General features: G+C 26.8%; 3 protein-coding genes across 3 annotated transcripts in view; 2 read left to right on the top strand and 1 right to left on the bottom strand.

Moving 5' to 3' along the window:
* The window catches only part of LOC111675689, a 49303-nt gene extending 31042 nt beyond the window's left edge, over positions 1–18261 (top strand). Inside the window, exons 2-3 of the mRNA XM_046949929.1 lie at positions 14336–14991; positions 18241–18261. Coding sequence (XP_046805885.1) covers positions 14336–14991; positions 18241–18261 — 677 coding nt within the window. The remainder of the gene's footprint in view (positions 1–14335; positions 14992–18240) is intronic.
* The window catches only part of LOC111675688 (ankycorbin), a 187425-nt gene that overhangs the window by 134391 nt on the left and 30116 nt on the right, over positions 1–22918 (bottom strand). The window lies entirely within an intron of this gene.
* Positions 17967–22918, top strand: part of LOC111675651 (dynein beta chain, ciliary) — a 36292-nt gene continuing 31340 nt past the window's right edge. The window contains exons 1-2 of the mRNA XM_023436443.2: positions 17967–18128; positions 18241–18642. Of these exons, the coding sequence (XP_023292211.2) occupies positions 18514–18642 (129 nt within the window). The 5' untranslated portion in view covers positions 17967–18128; positions 18241–18513. The remainder of the gene's footprint in view (positions 18129–18240; positions 18643–22918) is intronic.

Genomic DNA, 22918 nt, shown 5'->3' with positions numbered 1-22918 from the left:
AGTCTAGTCTATAGTCTAGTCTATAGTCTAGTCTATAGTCTAGTCTATAGTCTAGTCTATAGTCTAGTCTATAGTCTAGTCTATAGTCTAGTCTATAGTCTAGTTAACAGTCTTGTCTATTGTTAGTTTATGATCTAGTCTAAAGTCTAGTCTATAGATAAGTCTTTAGTCTAGTCTATAATCTATCTATAGCTCTCTTTCTCAACTGTTACTTATTTTCTTTTAAGAATGAATATTTATAATTTACCGAAAAAAACTTACAAGCAAAACAAATTTATACAATATGTCAACCTACTTACTAGATACTTCTGTTTAGGTTGTTTTTAGATTTTAGCTAACCTGCAGACACATACAGTTAAAAGCTTAAAATATATATTAAAAAAGGAAAGTTTACCATAATTGATTAGAAATAAAAAAGAAACTTATAATGAATAATACATACACATTAACAAGTACGTATGTAAAAAATCAGAAAAATTCTCAAACGAAAAACTTTTTTAACTTTTATTTTTGCTCTTAATTTTTCAACATTATATAATCAGTTTAATTAATTAAAGGTTTTAAATATAATGCCAAAACAGGAAAAAAACTAAAAACTAAAAGGAAAATATAAAAAAAACTTTAAATATACATTATGACCATTAAAAAAGCACACACATATTTAAGTAGTTATAAGTATGAATAGCAGATATGGATATACATACATATAATTAAAAAGACTAAAAAGAAATATTCCTTTAAACACCGACATAACTATTCTGACAACGTACACAAACTCTGATATGTGAAAATAGACACTTAAAACCAAATAAATGTAGAAATCCAAAGGTATTTAAAGGGGAAGTATAACCTTATGAGTAAAAATAAAAATATAGAATAATGTTCTGAATCCTTAATAATTTTATGTAGAGTTTCTGTTTCTCATTTTACATGATGAATTTAAATCATTTCAAATGTTAACATTAGCTTAACTTCCCCTTTTAATAAACCCCTTGAACAAAAATACCAAAATGTCGAAGACAGGTTGGGGTTTCCTTTAGCCAGTACTCTGCTTTTAGACATATACATAAATGTGGCACATACATATACAGATAACCATTCGCATTTTCATTTCAAATGACTTTTAGCTTTATTTATTAGATTTTCAACTTTAAACTGAAATAAAATAGAAAAATACTTAAAAGTTCAACTACGTACATAAATAAATATGTATGTAGATTCTTTTTTCTCATTCGTTTTACATTTAGTTTTAGCATTTTAATGATGAACACAAGTAGTAAAAATTGTTTAAAGTAGTTAGTTTATAATGTAGAAAACTACTCGTAAATAGGAAAAAAACTCATATCCCTGACCTATTACACAAAATTACCTGAGTTAAAAATAAAATTTTAAAATAATATGAAAAAACAATATTGATTGGCATTTAACTGTATGATACTATTGTGAAGAGATTAGCTGACTGGCCATTAGGTAATAGCTATTATTATCCTGGATTATTAGGAGGAGAATTACCTAATATGTTTATTTGTTGGATTTTAATAAATTGCTAAGAATTGTGAAATATTTATTTCAATAATATTTTACAAAGAAAACCCTTACGGGTTTTCACCTAAATATTATAGAAAAATTATTAAAAATAATATTTCAACGAGCAAGTTCTAATACGTTAAGTGATGTTACACGAATAAGCTTGTAAAGACTTTATTTCCAAAGTGTCTTTAGTTAGTACAATAACGAATTGTGCCCAATGTGTAAGGCTATTTACAAAGACTTTTTTTGATTTTGTAAACTTCCAAAACCAACAGAGTTTAGAAATGAAAAGCTAGAGTTTTATAATTTTACAATTTTTAGGCTGGAAGTCTTGTGTATATAACCTTATTTTATTCTTACCAAAGTTATTAACAATTAAATTCAATATCAAAGGAACTAAAAAATTTTGATAATAGCTCATATACTTATATTTTTATATTAATTTTTAGCAAAAATTGTATTTACGCTCTTATTCTGCTACGTGATTTAAATGTTCTAACTTAACTATTCATCATCGCAAAACCTTAACAGTAGCAGCTAAAGAGCTAAAATTTGGACAGCAGTTTTGTTTTCCACCAAATAGATCCACTAAGAGGAGATTTTTGTAAATTTAAATGTTTACTGGATAAAACTTGGTAAACAGGTAACTTCTTAATCTCCTAAACTAAAAGAGATATAAAAAAGTTTAAAACTTATAGTCGTTCATTTAAAAAAATAAACAGATAGGTGTCTGGTACTTTTTCAAAATCGGCCCTACAAGGAACAACAGGTAAAAACTGTATTTTGGTACTTGTTTTGCACCCCATGTATCTTTTAATGAAGTGAATGTTCACTTCTTTTTACAAATATTTTAGACTCCTTCATAACTTTATTTAATATGAATTTAGTACTTTTTTGAATTTCCGAAGATTGCAGGTGGACGATTCTAGCTATTTTTGGTACTTTTCACAAACAATACACATTTTTTGAATTTAAAAACACTTAATATGCTAATGGGATATTAAGTAGCAACTTATATGTTTTTTTTTTTTACTTTTTTATTCTAAAATTGGTACTTTTTTATATTTTGTTTTAAATTAAACCTAGGAACATGAAATTAAGCATGTAAATCTTGGAGTAATTAAGAATCTATAATAGTTAACTGATTGGTACTTTTTCGTTCTTGGGCATATAATTTTTGATTTTTTTTATTAAACGTAGAAACATGAAATTAAGCATTTAGGGTCTGAAGTAAATGAGAATCTATAAAAGAGTAAATGAGAATCTATAAAAGGGGACCTTTTGGTACCATTATATGCTACGACTGGTACTTTTGGAGTTTTCTTTAAAACTGAGCCTAGAAAAACGAAATTACGCATCTACGGCATAAAGTACATGAGAATCTTTAAAAGGGGACTTCAAGGTACTTTTCGTTCTTGGACTGGTACTTTTTTAGTTTTCTTTAATAATAATAATAAAAGGGGTAATTGATAGTCGTTTCTCAACTGGTGCCTTTTAGGTTTTTTTATAATTATCATAGATACATAAAGCTAACAGTGAGGGACTTGAGTGAATGAAAATTTAAAATAGAGTATTTTTAGATACTTTTTTTCTTCAATGTTTTTTTTTTAATTTTCTGTAGTGTTGACACTAGAATCATAAAATCAAACTTATTGAAAGTGGACTTTCGTAGATTTTCAATATTGAACCTTAACCTTATAAAACAAAATTTCCATACAAAATCTAATTTATAAACTGTTTATAAAATAAAAATTTTCTTTGTAAATAAGGGCGTTAGTGTTTTTGTCTGATATACCGGAGGTGGTTAAGTTTGAATTCCACCTAAAGCAATGGTTAAGGAGCGCACAACAGACCCGACAGAGGTTAAGGTGTATTTCTTCGAATCAGATGTATATACATCACCCTTCCTAACCAACTAGGTATTCAGTAGAATTTTTAAAACATTTTTTGAAAAAAAAATTTTTGTTTATTTTACAAAAATATTAATGTATAGTTTCAAGATAACGTGCGAGTACTTTGAGTAAAAATTTGAAATGTATTTTGTTACAATAACAAAATACAAATAATATTTTAAATCAAAGCGCTATCGAGAAACAGTACCTAAATATATTTTGTGAAAATTTTTTTTCGAATATGTATTTAAAAAAATATGTTCACAGCAAATAAATTTGTTCTGGTATTACTATTATATAGAATTTGTTTAACGTATTCGTGTAAAAATGTTTTGCCAAAATTAATTTTTCTCCATTACATCTAAGGTTTGAGATATCATGTTCTAAAGTTTGAAAAAAAACGCCATTTTCAAGGTGACAGAATGTGCTTTTATTTGGGCATACAACAATTCATAAATAAAGTTTTCTTGGAGCTTTTATAAATTTCAAAAAGAGACATGGATAGCATTTTTTCTAACTTCAGGTCACGATATTTTAAATCCCAGATATGATGAAGCAAACTTGAAGTCAGATAAGGAGTTAGTGAGATTTAATAAAAGTATAAGTTTAATAAAAGTATAAGTATTTTAAACTTTGTCGGTGTGTCTTATAAATTGAATGTTCATCCATACTTGAGTTGGAGTCACACTTGGAAATTATCTTTTTTTCCAAATTGTAATTACATTTTTTAAAGAAATGGAATGTGAGAAAGTTCTTATTTCAATTTCATTACACTTTATGAAGTAAGATTGATTTTTAAATAAAATTTCATAAGAATATTTTATGATGTAAAAATTTTATTCTCTTAAATAATTTTGCTTAATAACAAAATGTTTTAAATATTAAATCTCATAATTTATTTATTTTTTTTTAAACCACAAAAAGTCTTTAATTTGTTTAAATTTAAAAGTTAAGTTTTCTGGCATTTTTCAAATTTCCTTAATACTTGTGACATGTTCTTAAAGGATCTTAGTCATAAACATTAACAAAAGGTTTAAAGAACAAATTTTAAAGCATAAAATTATTAAATTTATTTAAAATTGTACAATTTTCTTTGGATTAAACAATTTTTGATTTCCATAAGAGACAAGCAGAAAAGTTAACACAAGAAAAAAAGTTACAACAAAAAATATGCTAATTAAACATTAAACAAAATAAATATAAATTATTTGAAATACTTAAATAAACTTATAGTTGTTTACAACAATAAGTAACGAAATAAAATACCGGAAATTTTAGAAATATTTATAAAAATTTCTTAATTTATGCAATAATAAACAAATTTATTTATAAAATTTTACCTTTTAGGGATAGCAAATTTGTTATAAAATTATAAATAACAAAATCCTGTTTGCATGACTTTTTTTGTGTTATAAATTTAAATAAGTTTCACTAGAAAAAAAAAACTTTTTAATTTATTTTTTTTTGCTTTTGTCGTATTATGGCAGGTAGTTTGGTATTTATTTTTTTGTTTCATAAACTAAAATTAAGCTTTATTATTTATTTTATTATTTTTCCTTTAACATTTGCTAAGCAAAAAATAAACATTTTGAGAAAAAAATCCAACAAGAAGAAAACATCAACTTTAGTTTAGTCGAAAAGTTATAATCAAAAAGTGTAAAAATGAAGCACGTTTTCACCAAAGAATCAAAATCAAACTGACCGCAAAACTATTTAATTCTATACCTTAGGGGTCTCGAAGTTTACGTTTTTTTTCTTTTTGTTTTTTTGTATTTTTATTTTATTATTATTTCAGTTTTGTTGGTCGCTTGTACAACACAACTTAAGGAATTATACTTTTTTGCGTTTTTTTATGTAAAAACCAAAGTCTTTTTATAACTATGACAGAAGGGGGCCTGAACGTCAGGAGGTGACGTGTTTTTTATTATTATTGTTTAGTTGCACTCATTTCAATTTTGTGGCTTCTACTATTGGTAACAAATACATGCACACATACATATGTATATTCGAGAAAATAAAAATACACACTTATTTCAACTAAAGGACTTTGGGGTTTACGTTCAACAGGGTCTAAAAATTGACTCCGAACACAATAAAATAAAAATAGAAAAAAAATTATGGGAAAGTAAAAATACAAATACCATCAACATTAATAAATGAAAGTGAAAAACGAAATCTAGTTACCACTTTTTTTATGTATTTTTTGGTTTTTATTTTTATTTTTGTTTGGCCAACATTGCGACAGAGACGGTTTTTTTTCATTACACTCTTAAAAAAACAACAACAATAGTAACAAACAAAAAACAACAACAACTTCAAGAAAATCTAGAGTGAAAACCTACAAAAAAACGAAGTTGACCCCAATACCAAAACACAGAAATTCAAAACACTAAAAAAAACTATAGAATTCAACGATTGTACTACTTTCTTCACTTGACTGACTAGCTGCCTAGTTGGCGGTTGGGCTGTTAGTTCGTCGACTAATCATTTTACATGCCATATACATTCAACACAATACCTCTATATCACACACACACACACTCAACACTTTAATACACCTGTCTCACTCCTAAATGTATGTAAATAAACTCAAACAACGTAATCGCTTAATATGTAAATGCTCAACTCAACTGCTGCTGCTGCGGCTTTAGCTCCAGCTATTACTATTACCTGCCGTCTGATATTGAAATTTGTGCCTACTGAATTGTGACTTTATATTGAGCAATAATTGAATATGGCTTTTACCTAGGCCTTTCCCACTCTGTGGAAAATTTTCCTTTAATTCACATTAAAATTGTTATTAATATTTTTTTATATGAATTTTTAATAAAATATATTATTTTTTTTAAGATATTTATTAAGAGTTTTTTTGATTTGATTTTTTTCTTTTAAATATAAAATATTCGGAAATTCTTCTCTTAGATAGCAAATTTTCTCATTTTTTTAATATTTTTTAGAAAATTTGTGGAATTTTTTTCATATATAATTTTCGGGAAAGATTTCTTTTAAATAGAAATTTCGGGAATTTTCCTGTTTTATAGCAAATTTTCTCTTTTTCGATAAATTTCTCTTTAATAGAAAAATTTTTGGAAATTTCCCTTTTATAAAAATATTTCGAGATTTTTTTCTTTATAAAAAGTTTTCGAGAAAAATTTTGTCTTTTATAGAATGTTTTTATACAACTTGTTTTTTTATGGTATAACTTCTCCTTCATACTATATCCTTTCTTTTAGAATTATTGTATACATTTTCTATTTTAGAGATAATTATTGTAGAAATTTTCTCTTTTATAGAAAATGTAGGAAATTTCCTTTTGTGTAGAAATTTTTTTGGAAAATATTCTATTAAAAAAATCTCTTGTTCAGAAAATTGTCTCTTTGGGAAATATTCTCTTCTTTAGACATTTTTTATTGAATGTTCTCTTCTATAGAAAATTTAAAAATATGTTCTATTTTACAAAAAAATGTATCAAAAATTGTCTCTTTTATAGAAAATGTTCGGGAAATTATCTCATTTACAGAAAGTTTTTAAGAAATTTTTAAAAAATTTCCTTTTGGAAAATTTACTCTTTCATAGAATATTTTCGGAAAAAATTATACTTGTCCAGAAAATTGTCTCCTTTTCCCTTTTATTGAAAAATTTCCAAAAGTTCTCTTTTATAGAAAATTTTTAAAAATGTTATTTTTTATAGAAAATGTTCGAGAAGTGTTCTTTTTACAAAAAAAAAATATTTTATAGAAAATGTAAGAAATTTTCTCTTATTTAGAAAGTTTTTGGAAAATTTTCTATTTTTCTATTTTTAAAAATTTTCTCTTTTATAGAAAATTTTTTAAAATGTTATTTTTTATAGAAAATGTTCGAGAAGTGTTCTTTTTACAAAAAAAAAAAAAATATTTTATAGAAAATGTAAGAAATTTTCTCTTATTTAGAAAGTTTTTGGAAAATTTTCTATTAAAAAAAATTCTCTTGTCCAGAAAATTGTCTCTTTGGGAAATATTCTCTTCTTTAGACATTTTTTATTGAAAAGTTTCTAAAAATATGAAAAAAATCCATGCCTAATATATACGAAAAATGTCGTACATTGTATGAATCGTTCGTTGTTTCGCACCACGAAATTCTTTCGTAATATATACGAAATTGTACGAAATATTTTAGTATAATGCAAAATATTCTTAAAAAAAATTAATTTACATAAATTGAAAAAAGGGAATTTTGAATGAATATGCTAAAATTTACAAAATATTAATTTATTCAAACATTTTTGTTCATTTTAAAATAAATTTTCTAATTTTAGTTCAAAATTATTCTCCACACGAATTTTCAATTTTTTTATGAAAATAATTCGAGAATAATATTATACTTTTTCTTAAATTTTATAAAAATGTTGTAGTTTTATTTAATCATAATATAATTAATATCATTATGTTTATTTCCGCTAAAATTTAAGAAAAAAATATTACGAAAGGTTTTCGTAAAAATAGAAAAGGGTTTATTAAATAATATTTTTGTAAATATTACGAAAATAGAAGTTCGTAAAGTTAAGAATGGATTATTTTCAGTGTAGAAAATTGTCTCTTTTATAGAAAACGTTCGGGAAATTATCTCATTTACAGAAAGTCTTTAAGAAATTTGAAAAAAAATCCTTTTGGAAAATTTACTATTTCATAGAAAATTTTCGGAAAAAATTATACTTCATAAAAAAGTGAATTCCTTTATAGAAACTATAGAAAAAATTCGAGAAATTTTCTCTTATATTAAAAAAGAGGAGACATTTTTTCAAATAAGTTAAAGAGTTTCTTATCGTGCTTTCAGTCCCAATTTTTAGATAATTTCACTGTAATGTATTGATGGTGGGGAAGCTAGTTCCTATGCGCATTTCGCCGGTTGCTTAAGCCAGCTCATCAGGAAACCTTTCCCAATATTTTAGGAAAACTAGAAATGTCTTATGAACGAATTATTTTAAAGTCAATGGAAAAATATTCTTTTTCACAACTATTGTTACATTATCTCTATCATTTGTAGTGTAAATTCCTTTTCGAAACTATTACAAATACAAACGTACATATGTAGGTATATAAATGAATCAGATGCATATGTAGTAGTTTTTTTCTTCTATTTTTATAAAAGTGTATACATATTTTTACACATTTACTTGCTTTAGAAAAATAAATGGATTTTACCCTTAGAAAAAAACTAAAACAATGGCTTTTAAAGAAACATGGAAAATAAATTTCACTTTCATTTAGTGGATTTTCCACAATTCTTGATTTGTTTTCTTCGATTTTAGTAACACGAAATGTTGCATACTTTAAGGTTTTACACAAAAATAATCATAAACACTTTGACTCATTTCAAAATGACTTTAAGTGCAAGTGTAACATGAGGTCAAATATTTAACTTTTTAAATTGAAATAAACAAGAAAAATCTTAACAGTTAACAGGGTTCTATGTAAAATGAGTAAAAAAATGTTATAAACATTTTATTTTCAGAAATATTAAATGAGTTTTTAAGCATTTTTTTCTTAACATTGTTAAACTTTAACAAATGAACAAAGAATTATGTTTAAGTTGAATTTACTAGAAATTACTTAAATAAATATCCTTGTTAAGTAATTGTAAGAACAGCATAAATATTATACTTAAAGTGTTAATGAAAATGAGTTATAATTAATTCTAAGAGTATTATACTAAAATGTACTTATAAATTATAAATCTGCTTTGAGAAAGATTTTCTCTTTCCACTTGAGCTGCAACTACATATTTTACCACATTTAGACTTTAATTAATATTCCAAGCAAACAGTAGAAAAACAAACAAACGTTATTGCTACACCTTACAACTTACAGACAAATGAAGAGAGAAAATAAAACTTTAATATTTAATAACTTTTTAAACTTTTATGCAAGTTCTCACAAATACATACATTATATGACCCATAATAACTATGGAGTCTAAAAACCACAATAAACATTGTGTAGACATTTAAACAAAAACACATATAGATACAAACATACTTACTAATACACATAAGAATAGTATGTATTTATGTATATGCAACGTAACATTTGCCTGCTGCTGCTGACCACAATCTACAAAACCAAATAAAAATAAAACTTGGCATAAATCCATTAACACTCATTTAAAATGATGTTATAATGTAATTTACATATAAACACAAACTTAAATACAAACACCCATTCATACATACTAAGTTATGTATGTTTGTGTAAAAATTAATGTTTATGTGTTGGTGTTTGTGAATTCTAAATAAAATCTAAGTTAATGCCCAGAATGAAGTGTTTATATGTTTTTAACAAATATTTTTCAAACAAATACACACATATATTATATACACAAATATATGTATGTTTGCATCTGTGTGCGTGTGTGTTTAGAGCAATGCATTTATATTTGAAGTAGTTTATATATGTAAAACAAGTATTTATTTACATATTATGTACATGTTCTGAAACACATAAAACATTTCTATATTCAATCATACATATTTATTTAATTTAAATAAATATACAAATACATATTAATGTAGACATTTTCGTCAAATAGTGTTTTTTACTGGCAATTTGCATCTAGCTTCCGATAGCATTTTCCATTTATTTATCGATATTTAACAATTGCACTTACTATTTAAATGTACTATAAAATGTTATTTTAAAGTTTAATATTGTTTTAATTGATGTAATAAAATGTTTTAAAAACAGATTCAAAAACATGAAAAGAAACTTTAAATTTAAATTTATTGCAAAAGAAACAACTATTTATCTATCTATCTATCTATCTATCTATCTATCTATCTATCTATCTATCTATCTATCTATCTATCTATCTATCTATCTATCTATCTATCTATCTATCTATCTATCTATCTATCTATCTATCTATCTATCTATCTATCTATCTATCTAACTACTTATAAAATTCGTTTTTTTAGAACTATAAAGCCTCGCACATTTCCTTCAATTCTTGAGATAACATAGCTTTTAAGCTAAGTAATGGGCACATTACATACGCTTATTCGACATACATAACAATAATTACTGCTTAATCTTCAATTACAATGTTCGATACGCTTTTGCTATTAAAAGAGAATCTAAGAAGAAATATAAAAACCTAATTAGGAAATAAAAGTGCTTAACCTAAATAATGTTATTTTCTTTCCTTTCTACTACAAAAAATCTTAAAAATTAAAACATTTTCAATCACACTTAATAACTTCTGTCATGATTTATGTCCATTTTATGAGGAGGGTGTTGAAGCATTTACTCAAATAATAAATATACATAAAGAAAAAGGAAAAAAAAGCCAGACCTTCAATTATATTCAATTTGTATTAATTTGTAAAGGGAACACACAAAAACACTATAAACTCATTTTACCATAATTTACTTAAGCTGTTCCTGTTCCCCTCCTTTATTCATATAATATGTATAATAAATATGTGTAGGTCTAAATCTCAGTTCTCTGTAGAAAAAAAAGAACTAAAAACAAATCAATGTTAATTTGTCGTGCGTCCAAAATGTGTTGAACTCCTTAGTTGTTGTTTGTAGGTCATTTAAGTTCCGGTAACAATTTTCCCAGTGTGTGCTGTCCATATGTGCTGATTTTGTTTTTGTTTTATTATTTCTTTTTTATTTTCGCCATTTCCTTATACTGTAGGGGAATTTATTTGTGTTTTTTTTTTTTTTTTCAAGAAACCTACAAAAATTCACTGATAAATGTGGGTTACAACAGTTTATTTGACCAAAATAAAAAATATCCGTTTACCATCTAAGAACGAACTATTAGAAAAACCTTGGCCTAGTAAACTACTTGACAGAAATTTAAACGTTTACAAATACTTACTTCTTTTAAAGGTTTTTATACGAGTTTCTTAAAAAAAAACATTTCGAATTCTTAAGGTATTTGTTTGGTTACTTAAAGCTAAAACGAATTAGTGGTTTGATTTTTGTGACCCAGTTGTATCTTAGATATTTCTATTTACTGTAATTTGGTATTGATGACCTAAATTATTTTTGTGGTTTTCATTTAGATTGTTGCTTGATTTACAAATTGATCTATAGTAAGGCAAAGAAGAAGATGAAGTATGCAATAAGTATTTGTTGAAAAAAAAATGTATTTTGTTCATTGAATTTATAAAGTTAAGAAATATTAGGCAAAAAAAATGTTTTTAATTTTTTTTAACACTAGTTCACAATGTCCGAAATGAATTAAGAGACTTATTCCGTTAGTTCATAATTCTGGAACAAATGTCAAGAATATTAAGTTTTTTTATAGAAAAAACTCATCAAAAAAGCCTACCATGGTGGAACATATGACAGGCTACACCAGCGATTATTTTTTATTATTTTTTTAATAATAAAGAATTTCTTTTATTTCCTGAATTAAGGAATATTTTTACTTGCTGTTAACCAAAAAAAGAGGTTTTGTACATAACGGCTGATATATGGGCCTTACTTAGTTAGTTAGTAAGTTAGTTAGTTAGTTAGTTAGTTAGTTAGTTAGTTAGTTAGTTAGTTAGTTAGTTAGTTAGTTAGTCAGTTTGTTAGTTAGTTAGTTAGTTAGTTAGTTAGTTAGTTAGTTAGTTAGTTAGTTAGTTAGCTAGTTAGTTGGTTACTTAGTTGGTTAGTTAGTTAGTTAGTTTGCTAGTTAGTTAGTTAGTTAGTTAGTTAGTTAGTTAGTTAGTTAGTTAGTTACTTAATTAATTAATTAATTAATTAATTAATTACTTACTTACTTACTTACTTACTTACTTACTTACTTACTTACTTACTTACTTACTTACTTACTTACTTACTTACTTACTTACTTACTTACTTACTTACTTACTTACTTACTTACTTACTTACTTACTTACTTACTTACTTACTTACTTACTTACTTACTTACTTACTTACTTACTTACTTACTTACTTACTTACTTACTTACTTACTTACTTACTTACTTACTTACTTACTTAATTAGTTAGTTAGTTAGTTAGTTAGTTAGTTAGTTAGTTAGTTAGTTAGTTAGTTAGTTAGTTAGTTAGTTAGTTAGTTAGTTAGTTAGTTAGTTAGTTAGTTAGTTTATCAGATTTATTATTTCCTATTTCCTTTTTCATGGCTCCTTTTGCAAGATATTCTATTGATTGGCATGATACTCTTCCAAAAACTAACAACTCATGACTCATGCTGGAAATGATTACATTACCTTAATTACAATTTACCAAAATTTAAAAATGTTTTTAATTTAATAAAATCTAATCTAAATCCTAATAAGCCAAACTCATTCGCTCCTTCTAAGAATTTCTTTATAAATTACCTTCCATTACATATACTCTACCTACGTATGTATATGTGTATGTACTTAATTTACTTCCTCTTATCTTATTTTGCTAACCACAAAATCAAATAAATAATTAGCATTTTATATACAAAATACCCTTAGATTTCTAAACCAAGTATTTTTCCATGCATTTCTAGATGTAATTTTTCAATAGTTAAATTTTCAAAATGAATCTAGATCAATGGCATTCAAATGGTTGAAAAGGTCATTCAATTGTAACAATGCATTGTTGTTAAATAAATGAAAAAGTAGATATTTTTCTGTGTGGTAAAAATGTATGAGCAACTACTGAAAAAAAAAACTTTGCAACATTTAATTTTCTTGAACAATATTTAAATGTATGGTATACTCATCATGATGAGGATGTGATGTTGATGATGATACACCACTAACACCACCCATATTTAAGAAACTATTAAACATTAAATGAAAAATAGAAATAGAACAAAAAAGTAAACTGGAAAACAAAATGAAACGAATAGTAATAAAATAGAGAAAGACAAGAACATTGAAGAGGAAATGAAAATGGAACCAAAGATTAATTGAGCAAAACATGCAAATAGAAAATGTTTGGGAAAAAAATCAGAAATAAAGATAAAATACTATTTAAATGATTGCTGGCTGCTGATACACACACTACTCCTTAGAGATTTACAACTGTTATATACAAAAACACACATTCGCATATTAAGAGTATTACTAATACTGTTATATGTTTGTATATATATACAATAAAAAAACAAATATAATTACTCAAATATTCACAGTTGCACGTATTTATAAGTACCCGACAGAGCTGGAGTGAAATGAGCAAAACGTTAGATTACTAGGAATGTATTAAGTAATTTGTAATCCTTCTTTATAAATTTCAAAACATATTCCAAAAAATGCTCATTTAGCGGAAAACTATCACTTTTAGAGTCCTAAACAAAACTACCGGTTTTATTGTCACATGAGTATGAGTGAACATTTATCTATTTCTGTGCGGTTGTTGGAAAGTTCAAACCTGATGAAGGCAATTACATTTTCACGTCATCGCTTGTCAACTCACAACCACTTTTATGCACATGAGAATTACTACTAAAACACACACTGTTCATTTGAGAAACTGTTGACAGAGACAAGAAGAGAAGAGCTTAGAAAAGTAAACATACATACACATAGATATATGTGTGTACAATGTAGATAGTTGATAAAACATAATAAAATGTGAATGAATAGTAAACTTACAGGACAATTGTTTTATCTTAAAAAAAAAAAGATTAAACAAGACTACAATTGCAGGATGTTGCAACATTTAACATATGCTTCTCGAAAATAATTGTTGAAGATCTATGTTCCGAAAATATCTGGGGTCTTCAGAGAATGTATTTTAGCAAATAATATATTCCGCTATCTATAGGATTATATTAAAGAAATTACAAAAGAACCTTGTAAACAAAGCCTTTTCATTTAACAAAAAAAACTTCTTTGAATTAATAATCAAATTAGTTCTAAAAATAAAAACAAATTAAAAAAAAATTATTGAAACCCCAAAAAAATATGAGAGATAATATAAATAACAAAATTTCAGTGTTCAACAAATTGATTGGACTGGGCGAAGAAGTGTCAGCAAATCCCTTCTATACGGTGCCACAAAACTCAAAAACCAATATCGAACCGAAATTGGATTTATATAAAACCGAAGAAACTTTGGAAAATTCTACGAATAATTTCAAACAAACCATTTGCAAATGTCCACATTGTGAAAATATGGCAAAAAATTTCCTCTACCTAGAAAGTCTTATACGAACCAACTATAATGCCAGCAATAACTGTAATGTTTGTAACTCTTCCCTGCAATATCTGCAGTATGTAAATAAGAGTATCATGAAAATATTTGGTAATTTTGATTCTATAGTAGAAGCAGCTAAAGCATTTGGACTCAACAATATTAAATCGAAAACAAAACTGGCCAAATTAAGTACTAAACATGCTAAAAGACTTACAAAGTCTAATCACCTAAGTCTTAAAGCACAGAAAGTTGCAGCAACTGCAAAACATCATCATCATCATGTAAAGAAAATGCCATCAAATGTTTTAAATTCGAGCAAAAAGATTCAAGGTAGTTTTATCAAAAATCCAATTGCTAGTTCGAAAAAAACCAATAAAAAGAAATCGAAATTTAAGAAAGATGCAAGTAATCATAGTGCGGTTAAAACATCTATCGATGGTACAATTACGAAGGCTGTAAAAGGGAAGAGGATTAAAGTTTTAAAGAGTAAAACGAGAAATCTATTGCATAAATTTAAAACAAAGAAAAATGTTTAAATGTTAATTCCATTTTTGAAATTTTGAAAATTATTTTGGTTATTAAAAACGATTTCGATTAAAAAATTTTAATTTTTATAAAGTTGTTAATCTAATGTTAACTATAGACTTGACTAGACTATAGACTAGACTATAGACTAGACTATAGACTAGACTATAGACTAGACTATAGACTAGACTATAGACTAGACTATAGACTAGACTATAGACTAGACTATAGACTAGACTATAGACTAGACTATAGACTAGACTATAGACTAGACTATAGACTAGACTATAGACTAGACTATAGACTAGACTATAGACTAGACTATAGACTAGACTATAGACTAGACTATAGACTAGACTATAGACTAGACTATAGACTAGACTATAGACTAGACTATAGACTAGACTATAGACTAGACTATAGACTAGACTATAGACTAGACTATAGACTAGACTATAGACTAGACTATAGACTAGACTATAGACTAGACTATAGACTAGACTATAGACTAGACTATAGACTAGACTATAGACTAGACTATAGACTAGACTATAGACTAGACTATAGACTAGACTATAGACTAGACTATAGACTAGACTATAGACTAGACTATAGACTAGACTATAGACTAGACTATAGACTAGACTATAGACTAGACTATAGACTAGACTATAGACTAGACTATAGACTAGACTATAGACTAGACTATAGACTAGACTATAGACTAGACTATAGACTAGACTATAGACTAGACTATAGACTAGACTATAGACTAGACTATAGACTAGACTATAGACTAGACTATAGGCTAGACTATAGACTAGACTATAGACTAGACTATAGACTAGACTATAGACTAGACTATAGACTAGACTATAGACTAGACTATAGACTAGACTATAGACTAGACTATAGACTAGACTATAGACTAGACTATAGACTAGACTATAGACTAGACTATAGACTAGACTATAGACTAGACTATAGACTAGACTATAGACTAGACTATAGACTAGACTATAGACTAGACTATAGACTAGACTATAGACTAGACTATAGACTAGACTATAGACTAGACTATAGACTAGACTATAGACTAGACTATAGACTAGACTATAGACTAGACTATAGACTAGACTATAGACTAGACTATAGACTAGACTATAGACTAGACTATAGACTAGACTATAGACTAGACTATAGACTAGACTATAGACTAGACTATAGACTAGACTATAGACTAGACTATAGACTAGACTATAGACTAGACTATAGACTAGACTATAGACTAGACTATAGACTAGACTATAGACTAGACTATAGACTAGACCATAGACTAGACTATAGACTAGACTATAGACTAGACTTTAGACTAAATTATAGACCATATACTATAATTATAGACTATATATATATACCTATATACTATAAACTTGATTAGACTATAGACAAGATTATAGACTACTAAACGATAACGTTAGAGTAAAAAGGAAAAACATCAAATTGAAAATACTTTCTACCATTGGTAGGCAAAGGAACATATAATCATATAAGATAGTTTTAAGCAAAAACAGTTTTATGGTCTTAAAAAATTACGACAATGTTCAATATTACAATATTTACAACATATTTTTAAAACGTCTTTTGTTATATAGGGCTATGTTATACTTGAAAATTTAAGATACATGTAACACCCTTTTAGGGTTTTTAAATACAAAAATATATATACAACAATGTTGTTATGTTTTCAATTTCCTTTTTTAATTAAAAACAACCACTTACAAACAACCTGTTGATGCTTATTTGTTAAACAAAAAACAACTTCAAATACATAAATGTCAATCTCAAGGTAGATTAAGAAGGTATACTCATCAGCACAGCTGATTATCAGCTGCTTAAGGCCAATTTGTCAAAATGTTTGTTTACGTTACTATGGAAAATTTTGAAATTATTTGAATTTGAAAAATCTTTCAAAATAATTGTGAAATATTGTAAAAAATAAATTTAAGTTTTATATTTTTTATTAATTCAATTAAATTAATTTAAAATAATGAAGATTGGAGAATAATAATATTGTGTGTGACTTCAATGTGGCACTCATTGCTTTTATGTACCCGGAGTTAAGACTTAACGTGACCTATGTTTGTGTGACAAACATAGCACGCATGCAATTTACCTACTTTTATCTGTTCTAGTTTGGCGATGATAATTTTAAATTAAAGAGCATCCCAGGAACTGGTTCTGTAAAATCTATATAGAAGCGACCTTTGTATAAACCACCAATTTAATCAACGAAGTTCGATACCTCTGTAAAAGTTTTAGGGACGCTTGATAACAGATGCACTCACATTCTTACCTACAGTTTTAGAATTACTTTAGACTTGTTATGCAGATGAAGCTAATTCAGAGAAATTATGGAAAAATTATCAATCTGTTATGCTTTATCTGAAATTGTTACTTACATTTATCTAAAAAATCATGACTTGATGTTAAAATGCATTAACAACCACAAAAGCTGAACGCTAAATTTTACGATATTCAATATTCCGGACACTTATTTACGTAAACATGGATGCGAATAAAGACATTTCTTATTCTTTCAGTTCTTATTTTAAATTTTTAAAACAAAAATCGCAAATTTCTGTTGTGTTTATTTACTGTTTTTCTATTCCACACACACATTTTTTGACAGTTTGGCCTATTTTACAATAACAAAATGCCTGTTGTTTTTGTATTATTGTATTTGTTGTAGCGACGAGACTACCTTGCTAAATATACCATGGTCAATCTAAACATAAACTTTTTGTTAAAAAAAATGATAAATAAATCTAGGTAAATTAAATTTTCTGTGACATTTAAGAAAAATTCACTTTTACAAAAAAAAAATAATTCAATATAAAACTAGACGCATTTAGTGCTATTCTTACGCTATATAAATCCTTAACTGTCTAAAGATATAAAAAATAAAACAGGATAAAAAGGATACAAAAAACCAAAATCACTTTAAATCCCAATATTAAATTGGGTTTTTTGTGTTGGTCGCCACTATAGACGAATGCCAAAATTGGTAAGTTTTCTAAACAAAGATTCTTTTGCTAGGTTTCAAAACGTTTTTTTTTTTTTTGTCTGACAGACAAATATTAAATAAATTTTTATTAATTTTATTTTTTTCTATTAAGCTGACAGTTATTGTCACATAAGCCGCTTAACTTGCAACAATAACAAACATTTTTGAACGCCTTGATTTTGCTCTTAATATTTTTTACGCACAAAGAGATTAAAGCTCAACCATAAAAGGAAAAAAACAGAGAAAAGAAACCAAATTATCGAAGAATATTAAACGTTTAACAACAATTGTCAAGGATTCAAAGATTTTGTTTTTCTGCAGAAATAACATTTGTGTAAGCGTGTTACTCACTTAAACGACAATAAACGTCGACTAATTTAGCGTAATGGCCGAAGAGGAGAAAAAGAAGGAAAAGGTGGACGAAAGGCTGGAATTCTTATGGAATTACATAATGAAGACTATGCGGCTTAAGCAAGAAAAATGGACTAAAATGTTAGCTACCAGTGAGTACAAGGTAAATTATAAATAATTTCTTGTTGCTATTACAGTAAAAATAATGATAATAAACAAACAGATGAAAGAAATGTAACAAGAAAATTACAATTGACCCTTAGAAAAAAAAATCTATTAACAAAAACATTTTATAATTTTATTTGTCCTTTGTAAAGGTTTTTGTTTATTTGGGGTTTTTGAAATGAAAATGATATAATAGGTATTGGACAAAAAAAAATAAGTATTCTTTAGATTTTGTTTAGTTTTCTTTAGAATTTTAAAATATGTTATTTTTTAAAGGAAAAAAAGGATACAAAGTGTTTGGCAATAGATAATCGTAGGTTGAGTGATTTGAATATTTTATAGATTTAGATGAACTTTTGATAATTTTAAAGGCAGTATGTGACAAAGTTTTAGAGAAAATTGTTAAAGTTTTACAAACTTCTACATAGTTGTAGATGTTGTATAAAACTAAAAATGAGGGCTAGGGTCAAATGAGGCCAATCACTATAAAAATTAGTAGTGTCATTTATTGTTTAATAGAATATTTAACGTAATTATGAGCCTAAAAGCCCGATTCGGGAGGCACGGTTCTATGGGGGACTGATTTGAACCATTTTCTATAGCGTTCGTCCTTGAACCAAAAAAAGAGTATTTCCCAAATTTCATCAAATTATCTTAAAAATTGTGACCAGTAGCGTGCGCACAAGGTTGGCATTGACACACAGACAGAGAGACATACAGACGGACAGACGGACATATTTTTGGGTGTTGCAATCAGCACAAACGTATAAAACCCTACCCCACTACAGTGGTGTAGAAAGTTCAATATTTCATAACTAACTAACTAACTAACTAACTAGCTAGCTAGCTAACTAACTAACTATCTAAGTAAAAAAACTAACTAAACAACTAACTAAATAACTTGCTCTAAGCTTAAACTTAAGTTGTTCCAAAACAATCAAAATCGGAACGTTTAAGTACGAAATATTTAATTTAAGCTTGTTTTGGGTTTAAATTTTTTAATTTAGTACGAAAAGAGTTGAAAAAGGATTCAAGTATACAATATATATAGTGTATAAATTCTGTAATTTTAATTTTATATATTGGCGCAATTTTTTGAAGATGTTAAAACATTTAACACAAAAATGCAACTACTTTGCTTTATCTCTTTTTTTCCAAATGAAGATTTCTTTCACAAGCCTAACAAAAATTTGATTTCATATTTAGTTTCCTTTAATATTTTCCATTTTCTTTTAAAAAGAAAAGCCTTAAAAACTAGTTGTTTTTTATTTGTATTTCTTTTGTTGTGCAACTTAATGTAAACTTTGCTTTTTGTGCTAATTTTGCAGCCACTTTAAGTCACTTTTTATAAATAGGACTTTCTATTTATTTTGTTCATACTTTGTTAACTTTTTTTCTTTTTATATAAATTTGACTTTACGTCACTTTTTTTGGACATAACAAAAATATAAAAAGTTTGGGGCTAGGACACTGAAAAACATACTACAGACAACAAAAATACAAAATTTATTTTAACCACAAAAACAAGATATAATCCTACGTTCTTGCCCGATTGTTAAAGTTCAAAGCAGAAAAAACTGGGTGTTGATATATTCCTTAATCTTTTATAAAAATATTTCGTTATATATAAATATATTAATTTTTTCCACTTTAGCAAATTTCGGAAAAATTGTTTTGCTGTACATAATGTCTAAAGCTAACAAAGCCTATGCTTTAGTTTAAACGCCATCTCTGAACTAAAAACGAACATTTAACATTTTTGCTGATTTAAAGTAGTTTTTTTTTGATATTGTTCTTTTTATTTATTTGTTTAAACATTTTGTTTTATTTATTTTTTGAACGCACCATAACGTTTTTTTAGTCACTAGTCAGTCCGTCTGACAGTTAGTCACATTTCATAATGTTACTTCCCCCTTTTTATGATTATTGTCTCCAATTTTTTTTCTTTCTGGCATATTTTAACAAAATACCTTTGAATATGAAAAATATAACAAACAACAAATAAAAAAAATAAAAAAAAATACTGAATGAAAAATTTGCATAATAACAACTTTGTCGTTTTAAATGTTGTGCTGTTTATTTGTTAAAAAATGTATATATTTTTATTTCTCACACACACACACTTCTAACAACAACAATAAAAAGGACACTAAACAAAAAAATATAAAACAGAAAATAGCCCTTTTTATGTTTTTGGGGAGAGAATAACAACAAAAACTTTATTGTAAACACAAGAACTCATTTCTCCTTCTCTACTCCTTTTCAATTTTAATGTTGGTCCATTTCAGTTTTTACATATTTTGCTGTTGTTGTTGCTGCTTTGTTTGTCTCCAGTCTCTGTTTATTTCTATTTTTTTTTTAATTTGTGTCAAATTTAACTGCAGGCTTTCTAATTGTCTTTCCGTGTGATTTTTGCTAAGTTATTGTTGTTGTTCATTTCACAGTTATGTTTTGTTGTTGGTATTTTTTCTTTCTTCCTTTAAATGTATAAATTGTAAAATTTATCTACCACCACAATATGAATGAGAAGGAAAGGGGTTTGTCAAACCATTTTGAGCATGCATCCCCGTATCCACCTCATTTTTTGTATTGGTCTTGGTCAAACATTTTTTTCTCTTAACTGTTAGTTAATTTTGTTTGAATTTTATTTAACTGCAGGCCATTTGGCGGCCTTAATTATAATTTTATTTATGACGTTTTTTCTTCATTTGTTGTTATTTAGTTAGGGTTTTGTGTGCGATCGCAAAAAAAGTGTTAATGGCGAAAAAGAAAAAAATACAAATGTATTATTTTTTATAAGTTGGTTTTTTATACTCTCCCCCAGATTAAATTCTCTTTAATTGAAAACTTAAATGACCTTCAGTTGCTGTTGACATTATGGTAATCGGTGCTGCCAAATAAATTTCTTTACAAAAGTTGTTTAACACTGGAAGTGATTTATTATTAAATTTCAGCGAAGCCCGACTACCTTTAGCTTACAAATAGTTCAGTTCTAGTTCAGTTCTGGTTCAGTTCTAGTTCTAGTTCAGTTCTAATTCATTTCTAGTTCAGTTCTAGTTCAGTTCTAGTTCAGCCCTAGTTCAGCTTTTGTTCAGTTCTCTTTCCATAATTGCCCCATATAAAGTCCATTTAAGAAAATTAATTTACCGCTTAAAACTGTAGCGATTAAATTCGACATAAACGATTTTAATAGGAACCAAACTCCCTTTAGAAAATTTTATGAGGATCGGTCCCTAATTAGCCTTAACCCCCCGTATAAGGCAACGTACATACATATGTACTTATATCCCCATGTTGATGGTGGTTTTAATAGATTCGGAAGTGATAAATTTATTAGACACCAAGAATTTCTCTATTGTTTATAAATATTTGCAAACCTATGCATTATTAAATGCCAATTTAAAATGGTTTCAAAAAACACATACAATAATTATCAACCAATCTTGAATCCGAAATGGATAATAAAAATCTAAAAAACATTTGTGTCCAATAACTAGTCATGTACTGCCGTTTTAATAACGATACGTTTATACGAAAAATATAAACAAGCAAAACAACCTGTATAAAGAAATCTAGCAGTAAACACTACAATAAAACGCAGCCATATTGACTCCCACTCCATAATCCTCACACTTTCGAATAACATCTGTTTCATTATACAATTTAACAAACAACAATATGAACAAATTTAAATATTGCAATGTTAGGAATCCAGTTACATGGCAGCAGTTCACATTCATATATAAAACGGGAATGGATGTGCTATTGCTAAGTATGTTTACTGCCAAATTTACTTGGAAATAAAAAATCCCCCAAAAAAATTAAATATTTTCGTTGTAAGAGAACATGTCGTTCTCCCCATTGGACTAGCGATTGCAATGTGACTCTCTTGAACAAATTAAACAAAACAAGGTGGTCAGACAGAATTTTACAAAAAAAAATATACGTATATTGGCAGAAATAGTTTCAGTAGAACGATGTATGAGAAAAGAATACGTTACCATAGTTTAGGATGCATTAAATACGCAGCTGAATGCCTGCATATCCTGCGTATGCATAACACAGTTGCGGAAATGATGTGGTTTAACATGTTGGCGGTTTGTTGTAACATTGTTATCTTTAAGGGTACACATTTGTAACCAAGTGGATTTGTAGGAAAAGCAGTTAACTAGGACTGAAGTAGAACTGAACTAGAACTGAACTAGAACTGAACTAGAACTGAACTAGAACTGAACTAGAACTGAACTAGAACTGAACTAGAACTGAACTAGAAC

This window comes from Lucilia cuprina, chromosome 4, assembly GCF_022045245.1.
Source record: "Lucilia cuprina isolate Lc7/37 chromosome 4, ASM2204524v1, whole genome shotgun sequence".
Classification (NCBI taxonomy): domain Eukaryota; kingdom Metazoa; phylum Arthropoda; class Insecta; order Diptera; family Calliphoridae; genus Lucilia; species Lucilia cuprina.
This window is presented reverse-complemented; position numbering and strand designations above follow the sequence as displayed.